The following is a 13,302-nucleotide window of genomic DNA, read 5'->3' as shown; positions in this document are numbered from 1 at the left end:
AGTAGTAAATCCTTGATTGATATCCAAAATACTGAAGCAGCCTAACTGCATTGTGAGCTCCCTGGAAGAAAACACCACCCATAGCCAAGAGTGATCAGCTCCTATTGTCTAGCCTAAAGAAAACTCTTAAGTCATCAGTTTACATAAACAAATCTAGTGTTCTCCCTTGAACCACTGTATTTTCTCTACAAAAACCCCTACCTATGCCCAAGTAAGTGTTCTGATGCTTAGATCCAAACTATGCATGAGTTCCACTAGGAATCCATCTTCTCCTGACTGATCATGCTGGGGGCTCTGCCTGTCTCCAGCACTCAGGACCCTGAGCTACCACCATCACCTTGGAACCCCGACCAGTTCAAGCCTCATGGAGTGGGTGAGATCCCCCTCTTTCTCTTTCTCGGTTTTCCTTTCTACCCTTAGGTATTACATTATTAAAGGTTATGCTATGTTGGTTTATCCCTCCTTGTGTAGTTATCACTATTATTCAATAAATAACTTTTATGGTTAAGCTGGTTGCTTCTCTTTCTCTCTCTCTCTCTCTGCACTTTACTCTTTTGGGTTTTAGCTTCCCCCATTTACTCTGCAGCAATGCCTCTTTTACCTAAGCTAAAGATCCTTGTAGCACCCCAAAATACTGTGGGGTTTGCTCATCAAGTGGGTTACTACCAGTACAATCGTGATGTGAAAGTGGGATAGGGACGTGTTAAACCTGTGGCACATAAGGGGGTCTGGGGCAGGTGAAAGTGCTGCTCAGACCACCCTACTGAGACCAGGAGCACATAAGGATGACAGCTTGAAGGTGCTGCTTAACCCAGCCCATTGAGTACAGGGACATATAAGGGGATCAGGTTGAGAATGCTGATTGACCCGGTCCTCTCAGACTTGCTCTGTTAGTGTGTGTGTGCCCGCATATTCATCTAGTTCTAGAGCTGGAGGAACCCAGCTCCAGGGAACCTAGGTCCTGCAGAATAGCTCCATTGGGAGAGGACTTGCAGAAGGAAGGAGCAGAGCTCCATATGAACACACAAGTGAAACAAGCAGTACATTAATAGAATTACAGAACCCCCCCTGCCCTCCAAAGAGCAACCCTAATAAATGAGCATACCCCAAATTAACAGGCATATCTGGTAACAGAAGTTTTCCTCTACTAACAACTAATTCATAGATAAAACACACTGCAGATCCCTGATGGCACCACTCAATAGCTGTATTACAAATCCTGACACTGCCCTCTTTCAGACTTACAGCAATTTTAGTAGAAGCTGACATATTGGTTGGCCACTGATGATTTAGTGCCTGCCAACATCTTACCAAAAATTAACAGAAACCAATAAAAAGAACAGCAGAAACTACAACCATTTGGCTACATTCACGTATTGCCATCTGACAAACTAAACTGCAAGCTCTTCAGGGCTGAATCAGAGGTTCCATTTCCCAATTCCGCACTCTAACCACTCAACACTTCTTCCGCCCAATTACCTCCTTGCTCTTCACTGAGGAAATTAATGCCAATTTGGGCTTCTTGAATCACACTGGAACACTGGTGCTACTACTGTTCAGTATGATGGTCCTCAAATTTTCAGTACAACTGAATTGTTTATAATAATTCTCCTTTCTTTCGCTCCTCACTACTTCACTGTCACAGATTGCTTACATCTCCTACCAACTTTCCCTTTTCAAATATTGATTTTTTGTTTCAGTTTTTGGGTTCACCTTTCCCATGATTGCTCCTGACAGCTGAGCAATCACCCTTCATAAAACACACAGAAAATAAGCCTCCCTCCACATATATTTCCTCTTCTCCATTATATGTTCCTGTCTCATATTCCACCTGTCATATCACCTCTCAATTTCTTCCCTAACTTAGTTTCATAACATCTTATCTCATTCCTTTATTGCACTATTCTCCTGTCTCCAGTCTACTAGGTTTTATAGTTTCATCCAATCTCCTCCTGTGCTGTGCTACTATAGTCACTGACAATTATCTTCTCTTGCCATTTCTAATAACTTGAGTGCTCTGAACACGGGTCCTGAATAAATGGAAAACCACTATATATAAAATTGTGTTTCCCCCCTCTACTTACTTAAGAAACTAGAACTAAAAATGCCAGCAAGAATCGTACTTTAGAGAATAGCAATGAGCTTCCACACAACAATGTGCATTCAGAACTTGTTTCTGGAGGCAGCAGGGGTTAGTACCTTGCATTCTGTTCGATGACATCTTCTGTCTGGGGTGAGAACTGTACCGAACTTCAGTAATTCCACTTGAAACCAGGTGCAGATTTGCCAAAAGGTTCATGTTATTTATCTGGAAATGCATATTGGTGCCTATCTTCAACTGCCTTGGCACCCTACATTCCTAAACGCTACACAAAAACAAAACATTAGCCTTTTAACTCAGGGTTGCAAGGCACGCTCCCCCACCCCATAATAAATTTAAAAAACCCACAATTCCTGATTTAATTAGTAATCTTTCAAAGGCTTGAATATATAAGTCTTATCACACTGCACCCGGACACTGGCTAAACTCTGGCTCCAATGACCCTCCACTGAAAAAGCCAAGCTGCCAGTGGAAAGTTTAACCCCAGAAATGACGGCAAGAGACAATGGATCTTAATTTCTGTGATAGGAATTATGCCGGCTGGCCGCATCAATAGTCCCTAATTTGACAGCCCTGACCTCATGAGCAAGGCCCCATGTCCTATGCAATTATAGGAAAACGGCTGCACAATTTCCTTCTTTCTACAGATGCTTTCTACACCCTTAAGAAACCAATCCGAAGAGAGATCTGTCCTTTTGAGAATGTGCTACCAATTTTTTTCAAAATATTTAATTTGGGAGTATAAGGATGGCCTGACAGGGTGGGGCTGAAGAGGGAAAGCCGGAGCAGGAGCCCAGAACAAACTATGGAGGCAAACAGAATGGCTATAGAGTTGAGCTGCCATATAGGAAGCAGCAACCTGTGGGTAGCTACACAGTCAATTCAATAAGACTTTGTTGGTATGACAAGCAGGCTGGTTTGATTTAAATCAGCCAGCAAGAAACGTGATTTAAACCATTGATTTTAATCATGGTTTGCAATTGAACTTTTCAGTTATTTTCCTAAAGAAAGGTTGATTCTCATTGGTTGATAATCATTAAATCATTAAAAGAAAAGGAGTACTTGTGGCACCTTAGAGACTAACCAATTTATTTGAGCATAAGCTTTCGTGTAGCTCACGAAAGCTTATGCTCAAATAAATTGGTTAGTCTCTAAGGTGCCACAAGTACTCCTTTTCTTTTTGCAAATACAGACTAACATGGCTGTTACTTTGAAACCTGTCATTAAATCATTGCAATCTAGTACTTCTTTTTGCTAACCAGAAGGATACACTATATTGATACACATTTGTTTCAGCAATTACATAGCTTAACATATATTTATTCATATTCTTAATTTTTACTTTTTTATTATGTTAGAAAATGGTGAATGATGTGTTACTATTTACTAGATTTGCGTCAAACTATCTGGATGGAAATAGGAATTAAATTAAAAACGCACAAATGCATTTTAAATTTAGTTTTACTGAACTGTTAAACAATCTTAAGTGTGCTGGACATGTAAGGGGAAAAAAGTTAATCAAAACGTGTTTTACATTTAAAACTAACTGATTTATTAAGCAAAGGAGGTATTCTCTGTAGTTAGTGAATTGAAATTATTGTTTCTGGTCACCCTTTAGAACTAGTAGAGCACATCCTCTCACACCTAACTTGTATTCATAGATTGGAAAGGAAAAACAAGCTTTCCTACCTCTTCAACTTCCATTGAGAATCTCAGTTCTGAATGGACTAGTCTGCAAAAAACTGTCAAAAGCTATTTTAGAACTTCAGAAAACACTGGTTCTAGTTGCTTAGCCAGTAACTTCCTTCAGCTCAGTAGTCTGACTTGCTTTAAAACTTTGGCAACAAATATGAACTGTTTAATGTTATTTTTGTGCAATTAATTTAAATTTAATCAGATTCTAATACACTTAGGCCTTAACATCAGTTATCATAAGTCCATTTAAAACTTAATTTGAAATTATTTTTAAAAACAAAACAAAAGTATTTTTAAAAAAATCTCATATAAATCAAAAAGACTTTGTGATGCATGGCTAGAAAGTGTTACACATCCCGTAAAATAAATGGCTCAAATTCAACCCTTAAAGACATGTGGAAAGATAATGTTTGTGGTTTTGCGTATTTACATGTATATGGGTAATGGTCAACAATGTAATCAACAGTCCCTGTCTATGCTGTATTCTGATAATTCAGGTATCAAAAGAACACCCTAGCATTTAAATGAATTGTGAATATGGGATCTCTCTGTATTCATCTCTCTTTGAAATGTGTAGCAAATCATGTGTGAATGGTGGAGGAACAAGCCAATCTCGTATGTTAATTATATACCAAAGTACAGGTGTTGGATCTCCTTCAAAGTCATCCAAATTATCTTTTGTTCCCAAGGAACGCCCAACTTGTCAAAGAGGACATGAAATTGTATAAAATATCCTTGGGTCCCGATTCTGTCATCTCAGATCTGCTTGAGACTTCATACAGGGGAAACTTAGGCATAAGGACTGAGATCCCAGTCCTAAATTGGAACACCCTGCAATGACTTCGGACTGTAACTATGAACTATTTCTGAAAGAACTCTTTGCAACTACAAAGCTCACCATCTCTGCTATGAATCTGAACCTCAATGAATTGAACTCACGTCCGTATGCATATTAATATTTTAACCATACTTTCTGTTTTTTTAAATAAATTTTAGTTTAGTTAATAAGAATTATCTGTAGCGTGTATTTGGGTAAGATCTGAAACATTAATTAACCTGGGAGGTAACGTGTCCGATCCTTTGGGATTGGTAGAACCTTTTCTTTTTTATGATGAAATAAGATGAAATAAGATTTTCAGAAATCATCATATTTGACTTAGGTACCTGAATGGCGGCCTGAGGCCGGATCACTTTAAGGGAACTGTGTTGTCTGCCTCCTGAATAACCAGTGAGGTAATTAAGAAGCTGTTCTATGCTGGTTTAGTAAATCTAAGCATTGGACTATCCACCACCTTTTTGGGGATTTTCTGCCCCATTCTATACAGTTCATCCTAATTGAGTGACCTCAGCTGGTCCCCACTAGGACCCTGGTCACAGACTTATTTAAAAAAGAAAAAATCAATTAGATTTATCCACCTGCTGACAAGCTATACAAGTGTTTCCAACGTGTAAGAAAAAGATGGATCCCTTTTCAGATATTTCTCAGAGTCAGACTGGACCCATCCTAGAAAGGGGTGGACACTGTGTTTGGAGTTTGATCCCCTCAGTCCATTTGTTGTTACTGTCCATTCCTGAACCAGAAGTATATTGCTATGCCACGCAATGCCATCTTTTTTTTTCCTTCCAGGCTCAGCCACAGTGTTTTATTCATCGGTTGTTGATGAGATGTCTTATGAATCCTGACCATTGGAAGGAATGTCTTTCTTGTGCTTCCTTGTATCTGGGACACTGGAGTACAAAGTGTTGCTTTATCTCAGTATTTCCTCTGCCACATTGCCTCCTCTCTGGATTTAAATGATTTTGTGCCTCCCAAATTCCTCCTCTATTTACTGATCATTGATTAGATTTTTAGTGAGAGTCTGCTGTGGTGATGTAATGTGAAGGTTCTGTGCAGGTGTCTAACAGTCAAGCTTGTGGTTATTTTTTGATTTACTCTCCCAAGTGACTCATAAATTAGTGTGATAGATGCTGTTCTAACAATGAGCATTTTTGGTTTTGATAGCTTGCTCTGGTGGTCAGGGGGTTCAAGTTGTTGAGCCTTAGGAATTATGACTTAGGAATTATGAATTAGGAATTTTTCGCCTTCCTCTGTAGCATGGGGCACGGGTCACTTGCTGGAGGATTCTCTGCTCCTTGAGGTCTTTAAACTACAATTTGAGGACTTCAATAGCACAGATATAGGTGTGAGGTTTTTTTTGTAGGAGTGGTGGGTGAAATTCTGTGGCCTGCGTTGTGCAGGAGGTCAGACTAGATGATCATAATGGTCCCTTCTGACCTAAATATCTATGAATCTATGACAAGTAGGAATGCACTGTGTTTTCATTTGAATCTATTTTTTGATTTTGTGGTGGAAGGAGTATTTACCACTTTGGCTGAGATATCACTAGAAGCTGAATATTGTTTTCCACATGTTAATTAGTTGAGGGAATTGGCTCAGTTCTGCTCTGGCTCGCCTCTCTCCCTGGGCTTCAGAGCCTGAGTGCAACTTCAAAGCTCTGTTTACACAGCTATTTTTAGAGTGAAAGCCCCACTAGCTCAAGTCTGTAGACTGGTCTGCGATGCTCAGTCCTGTAGCTTGTGTAGAGATACCGTTAGAGCCCAAATTTCTTGTCTTGCAATGTGACGGGAAGGTTCTTTCTTTTTAACTCTCTGCTCTAAGGCTGAGGGGCGGTGGGGATGGCCTGCAGTGGACAGACATATGGCCAGTCCTTTGTTTGTTCATTCTGTGATTTCTCATGAATGGGGTAGGCCCACATGACTGGACGGGTGCCTGTAGTTGATTTTTGAAAGCTGAACAAACTAATAACAGTTAAGGTATGTTAAAAGAACATTTTTTAGATTACGAAGTCAAGCAATCAAAACTTAGAGCCAGAATTAAGGTTACCTGTGCAACTTCAATTCACCCCCTGACCCACCTTGTGCAATATGAGATAGTCTTTAAATACAGTATTACATACTATTATTTTCCCCACAGGAGCCCTCATTTATTGCACAGAATAGACCATGCTGTGGGGATGAAACAGATATTTATTTTTATCCTTATCATTCAATTAGTGGCCCGACTCATTTACTGCACATCATCCAAAGTCTGTATTTTACAGAATTATTCATTTTCTCAACATCGTCAGACTAATGGAGTGCCTCACAAACATTAATTAATTGACCTCCATATCTGCCTTGCAAGGTAAGAGATTATCCCCATTTTACAAATGGGGAAACTGAGACAAATCTTTGCCTGAGATCAAAGCCATGGGTAGAACTTTCAGTCCTGAGCTCATTCCCCCAGACCTCACTTCCTTTCTGACAGAGATGTTGAGCATTCACAGCTCCCACTGACTTCAATTGCAGTACTCAGCATTTCTACAGATCCCAGGTGTCTCAAGTTGGGCACACAGAAAATGAGGAATACACAAAATCTTTGGAGCAGAGACAATCTTTCTGGTCTGTATTTGTACAGCACCGAGGAGAGTCCTGGTCTATTACTCGGGCTTCTAGGTGTTACTGCAATTGAAATAAATAATATTATGAGTGGCCATCTGCCAAAATAATGGTTCAAGTGGCCAACTCAGCATCACATAGGAAATCTGTGACAGAGGGAGAGAGATAAGCCATAAGCTCCATCCCTCTCTCTTCCTGTTAGGCCTGTGACTTGTTCTCTACACATCTTCTAACTTATAGAGAAAATAAGGGAGGAACCTTACAAACAGCCTCATTCACTTATATAACCCTTACTGATTCCCTGAATACTACCCATCCTGTGCACACTGCAGCAATATGAACATATGTCAACCATAGTTCTTTAATACAATTCTTTAGGTTTTTTTAAACAGGAAAAAAGTAAAATACAAATTCTATTATACACAACCATACATTTGTATGGTGAGCTTAAACAAAAATGGAAGCTTACAAGAAGTGGAAACTTGGACAGATGACTAGGGAGGAGTATAAAAACATTGCTCGAGCATGCAGGGGTAATCAGGAAGGCTAAAGCACAATTTGAGTTGCAGCTAGCAAGGGATGTGAAAGGAACAAGGAGGGTTTCTACAGGTATGTTAGCAACAAGAAGGTGGTCAAGGAAAGTATGGGACCCTTACTGAATGGGGGAGACAACCTAGTGATGTCAATGGGTAGTGATCAACGGCTCAATGTCTAGTTGGCAGCCAGTATCAAGCAGAATGCCTTAGGAGTTGGTCCTGGGGCCGGTTTTGTTCAACATCTTCATTAATAATCTGGATGATGGGATGGATTGCACCCTCAGCAAGTTCACAAATGACACTAAGCTGGGAGGACAGGTAGATATGCTGGAGGGTAGGGATAGGGTCCAGAGAGACCTAGACCGGGGTGGCCAACCTGAGCCTGAGAAGGAGCCAGAATTTACCAATGTATGTTGCCAAAGAGCCACAGTAATACGTCAGCAGCCCCCCCATGAGCTCCTCCACCCCCATCCAAGCACCTCCTACCCACCGGCAGCCTCACTGATCAGTGTCTCCTGCTCCCTCCCTGCACTTCCCAATTAGCTGTTTTGTGGGGTGCAGGAGGCTCTGGGGCGGACGAGCAAGGACAGTGCACGCTCAGGGGAGGGAAGGGGTAGAGTGAGGGCACGGCAGGCTCAGGGGAGGGGGCAGGAAGGGGTGGAGTGGGGCAGGGCCTGTGGCAGAGCCAGGGGTGGAGCAGTGAGTACCCCCCAGCACACTGGAAAGTTGGCGCCTGTAGCTCCAACCCGGAGTCGGTGCCTAGACAAGGAGCCGCATATGAACGTCTGAAGAGCCGCACGTGGCTCCGGAGCCACAGGTTGGCCACCCCTGACCTAAATAAATAAAATAAATTGGAGGATTGGGCCAAAAGAAATTTGATGAGGTTCAACAAGGACAAGTGCAGAGTCCTGCACTTAGGACGGAAGAATCTCATGCACTGCTACAGGCTGGGGACTGACTGGCTAGGCAGCAGTTCTGCAGAAAAGGACCTGGATATTACAGTGGAAGAGAAGCTGGATATGAGTCAGCAGTGTGCCCTTGTTGCCAAGAAGGCCAACAGCATATTGGGCTGCATTAGTAGGAGCACTGCCAGCAGATCGAGGGAAGTGATTATTCCCCTCTTTTCGGCACTGGTGAGGCCACATCTGGAGTACTGTGTGCAGTTTTGGGCCCCCCACTACAGAAAGGATGTGGACAAATTGGAGAGTGTCCAGTAGAGAACAACAAAAATGATTAGGGGGTTGGGGCACATGACTTACAAGGAAAGGCTGAGGGAACTGGCGTTATTTAGTCTGCAGAAGAGAAGAGTGAGGGGAAATTTGGTAGTAGCCTTCAACTACAAGAAGGGGGGTCTCAGAGAAGATGAAGCGAAGCTATTCTCGGTGGTGGCAGATGACAGAACAAGGACCAATGGTCTCAAGTTGCAGTGGGGAAGGTCTAGGTTGGATATTAGGAAAAAACTATTTTACTAGGAGGGTGGTGAAGCACTAGAATGGGTTACCTAGGGAGGTGGTAGAATCTCCATCTTCAGAGGCTTTTAAGGCCCGGCTTGACAAAGCCCTGACTGGGATGATTTAGTTGGGGGTTGGTCCTGCTTTGAGCAGGGGGTTGAACTAGATGACCTCCTGAGGTCTCTTCCAACCCTAATCTTCTATGATTCCCAATGTCTCCTTTATGTCACATCAATAGAATCTGAACCCTGAAACTGGAGCACTACAACTCACGCTTTGACCACTTGAGCTACCAGACTAAGTATTTCAATAAAATGCTATTGTGCTAGAGGACAATGGGCCTCTGAAGCCACATGCTTAACCTGGAGTGGTGGTGGTGGTGGAGGGGGTAAAGTAGAACCCAATCCAACTCTCCCCTCTCTCCTTCAGGAGTCTGGGGAAGCTCCTTCCTCCTTCGGTGGAAAGGTTACCAGGGCAACATGATGGGTTAAAGAACACAGCCAAGTCCAGCCCAGTTCTTTTTTACCTCCTGGAAAGATTGTCTGCTCCTGGGGCTCCCAGTGCAGTGTGTGCTCCTGCTGCAGCAGCATGGGACCAGTGCTTTAGAATGTTCATGTTCAGTTATTCTGCTGCCTGGACATTGCTGGTCATGGAAGTGACAGAAGGAAAATTACCATTTTCAGCAGCTGATAATTCAGCTAAATCTGAACAGAATTTCACAGGACAAAGAAAAGATTTATTTCTGGCCCCAAGGCTTTCTTCTTGTTGAATTTCAGTGGCTCATTGTGAACAATTAAGTGTTAGAGAATCTTGAAAAAATGTCACAAATGTTATGATAAACAAATCTTATGACAGACAACCTAAATATAAAGCTGGCTACCAAACTGCCTAATTCTCAAGTAAAGAATGATAGTTTAGTCACAGCTATTTAAAGGCAATATATGGTTACATAAATTGGACCAAGATCATTTCTAAAACAGACAACTGGAACAGTAGCTGAAGACTGAGACGCACACTAACAGAGCTGTGAATATATTTAAACAGTACCTAGTCAGTGCATTCAATCACTTTGATGAATGGTAGTTGGCTTGGACTGTCAACAGGAAATGTGCACCAAACTGCCTTAGACTTTTTTTTTTTTTTAAAAGCCCAGCCATCAAGAATTTTTATTTAAAATAAAACCAAATAGAATCAGCGAAGAATGTGGTGCCATTTATTTTTCTGTGAGTGACTTGACAGAAAAATAAATGTCTTATAAATAAAAAGTTTACCACACAAACCAGTAATGTTGACACAATCTTTTAACTTGGGCTAGGGTGAATGGTAAATATTTTCCATTAAAAATTGGGAGGGAAAATACAGGAATTTTTGTTTTTCTTCTAAAGCTAAATGACAACAATGCAGTTTTCAGTTCCCACATCTTAGCCTTTTTTCCCCCCTTTGCCTACATTAAAAGGTTTCTGAAAAACAAAAATGTTTTGATTTTCTGTAGAAAAACAAATGTGTGGCATCAAAAAAAATTTTTTTCAACCCCTTTCTCTCTCAAGCTTTCCTGATATTTGTTTAATTATTTCATTAGCGATTGTAGATGGAAAAGGAACAAATCCCCAGATCTACAACAATAACCATGAATTGTATTCATGTTCGACAGAAACTTTTTCCTTTCTGTATGCATGTTCTAGTGGTTATAAAATAAGTGTTTCCAGCTCTACAATTGACCTATCTGTACAATCAGTCTAACACTTGGACATACTTCACATGGGCTTCATTTCAGCAAAGCACTTAAGCACACGCATAAATTTAAACATATAGTTAGGTCTGCTAGGCAGTATTCAGTGCCGGACTGGACTGAACTGAACTGAAGCTAAATCTGTGCTTATTCGCCAAAATGAGGCCATGATAATACAAAGGCTTAAATAATGTTTGGACACATTTTGAAATCCTTAGATGAAAGCCAGTATGACAAGTACAAATTTTTTTAGGCTGATTTCGGAAGATAGATGTGTAGAAAAGAGTCTTTTAATCAGAAATATTTTTTTAAAACCGTATTGACTGGTTCCCTGATTCTGCACCTGGGTCTATCTACATGGATTCAATTGCAGGATTGAGACCTTCATTTGTGAAATAAATACATTGTTCTACATTCACAATCGTTGGGAAAATTAACAGATTTTCTTGTTCCACAGAGTGCATGTGAAAACAAATGAGCTCACAGATTGTGCCACTCATTTGAGAGATTTAAGAAGCCTACAAATGCATCATCCATTACATTAATCTAGCGATTACTGCCTGCATATAGGAATTCACCAAGGCACACTTTCCTGAACAGCATTATCCAGTCACTTAAAGGACCATCTCCGGCTATCAGTAGGTCAAAGCAACCACATAGCTGAAGGGATACATTCCTCCCTCCCACCCTGCAACAACATGTTATAGTATCCGCACAGTAAAGAGATCCAGCGATAGCAAAGATGGATTCTGTTTAGGTGTTAGGAACGAATACGGATCTACTATCTGCTTCCCTAAAAAACACTTTTTTCGGGCTTCGGAAAAATAAAATGTTCCACTCTTTGCGTAAGCAACTTGAAGCTGTATTTTCACAAATTCAGTCATCACTGAGGTGTCGCAGATCGCAGCCAGCAGTGTGTGTTGGCCAGGAGTGCTAACACAAGCAGTTTAAAACGATGCTGAACCTGCCTCAATCCCAAGCCCGTTTTTCGCACGGCGCAGGATGAAAACACCAGGCGGGGGTGGAGGGGAATAAAGACCACCGGGACACGTAATTTCTCCCAAGCCACGCAGAAACCTAGATGTATCTTATGGAGACTAATCATGACGCCTTCTTTTCCACTCCCACAAAAATACTGTGTCACTCTTCCCTTGGGACCAATTTTGTTTTTCAGACAAGAAAAAGCTAAGTCATGGCCTTTTCAGCGCTGGGTGCTGGGACAGCTGCGGAGAAAGGTCCATTCAAAGGCTCCCACGGGCTCTGCCTCCGGGCGAGCCCCAAGTCGGGCAGCTGCTGCTGTGACCTGCCAGGCCAGGCCAGCGAGCCGGGAGAAGGGGGCTGGGAGGGGGAAGGAAGAGCAGCTCCTTCGAGGCGACTTCACGTGCCCCAGAGCCGTGAAAGAGGCTTCGCTGGACACGCAGCGGCCACGACCCTGCCCCGGCAACCCGCTCGGCGCAGCGCATGCACAGGCGTGTCCGGGCAGCCCCCGGGGGCAGGGGGAGGGCTCTGCAGGGGAGCGGTGCAACCTCCGGGGGTAGGGGCGAGCGCCCGGCCCCGCACCCGGGGGTCCAGCGGAGGGAAGGCTGGGGCGATCTCCCGGGGGAAAGCGGCAGGTGCGCTCCCGGGCATGGGACAGCGCCGGTGCCATCTCCCCGGGGCAGGTGGCCGGGGCGCGAAGCCGCGGCGGGGTAGCGGGGACGGTACCTGCAGTGGCCGCGGAGGGTGCCCCGGGGCGGCTGCGGCTCAGCTCGGCGGGGCTGGTGGCGGCGGCGGCGGGGAGCAGCCGCCCCCGGAGCAGCAGCGCGGCCGCCAGCGCCAGCAGCAGGGAGGGGAAGCGCCCGCACAGCCCCGGCATGGCCAGCGGGCAGCGGAGGCATATTGCGGGCGAGGCGGCGGAGGCGGGGGCCGGCAGCTCCCTGCTGCCCGCCCGGCTGCGGCGGCTGCCGGAGGAGGATGGCGGGGCGGGAGGCGGCCCGCGCCCCCTGCACAGACACACGTGACGGAGGGGGAGGGAGCCCAGCGGGGGAGCGCGGCCCGGCTCGCCCCAGCCCCCCACAGGGGCTCGCCGGGCTGCCCCGGCCGGCCGCCGCCGCGCGGGAAGCTGAAGCTGGGCAGAGTCTGGCTGGGAGCCGGGATTCGTCGCCAGGGCCCTGCTGCAGCCCTGGCGCCTGTCAGAGCAAGCGGGGGCGGGGGGGGTGTGACCGCAATGGCCCCTTGCGAGGTAGGGAAGCTCTGACTTCCCTGACCCCGCTCAGATCCAAGTGTGAGTTAATACCTGCCCCGCCCCTGTTAAAACCCCCCGGGGGTGTGGGCGACCCTGGGCCTGCCCGCTGCGGCTGAGCTCAGCGCCGC

At 44.3% G+C, this 13,302-nt stretch overlaps 1 protein-coding gene across 4 annotated transcripts in view; it reads right to left on the bottom strand.

The window, feature by feature from the left end:
• Window positions 1-12,957, bottom strand: part of FAM171B (family with sequence similarity 171 member B) — a 73,256-nt gene extending 60,299 nt beyond the window's left edge. For 2 of the 4 annotated variants that reach the window (XM_077829769.1, XM_077829770.1), the window contains exon 1: window positions 12,655-12,726. Coding sequence is in view for 2 of the 4 variants with exons in the window: in XM_077829767.1 (XP_077685893.1) it covers window positions 12,655-12,805 (151 nt within the window). In the remaining 2 variants the exon portion in view is untranslated. Of the gene's footprint in view, window positions 1-9,747; window positions 9,852-12,654 lie in introns of those variants that run through there. The other 2 variants (XM_077829767.1, XM_077829768.1) reach the window with 2 other exon arrangements.
• Window positions 12,958-13,302: the final 345 nt, after the last annotated feature.

This window comes from Eretmochelys imbricata, chromosome 11 (genome assembly GCF_965152235.1).
Source record: "Eretmochelys imbricata isolate rEreImb1 chromosome 11, rEreImb1.hap1, whole genome shotgun sequence".
NCBI classification, from domain to species: domain Eukaryota; kingdom Metazoa; phylum Chordata; order Testudines; family Cheloniidae; genus Eretmochelys; species Eretmochelys imbricata.
This window is presented reverse-complemented; position numbering and strand designations above follow the sequence as displayed.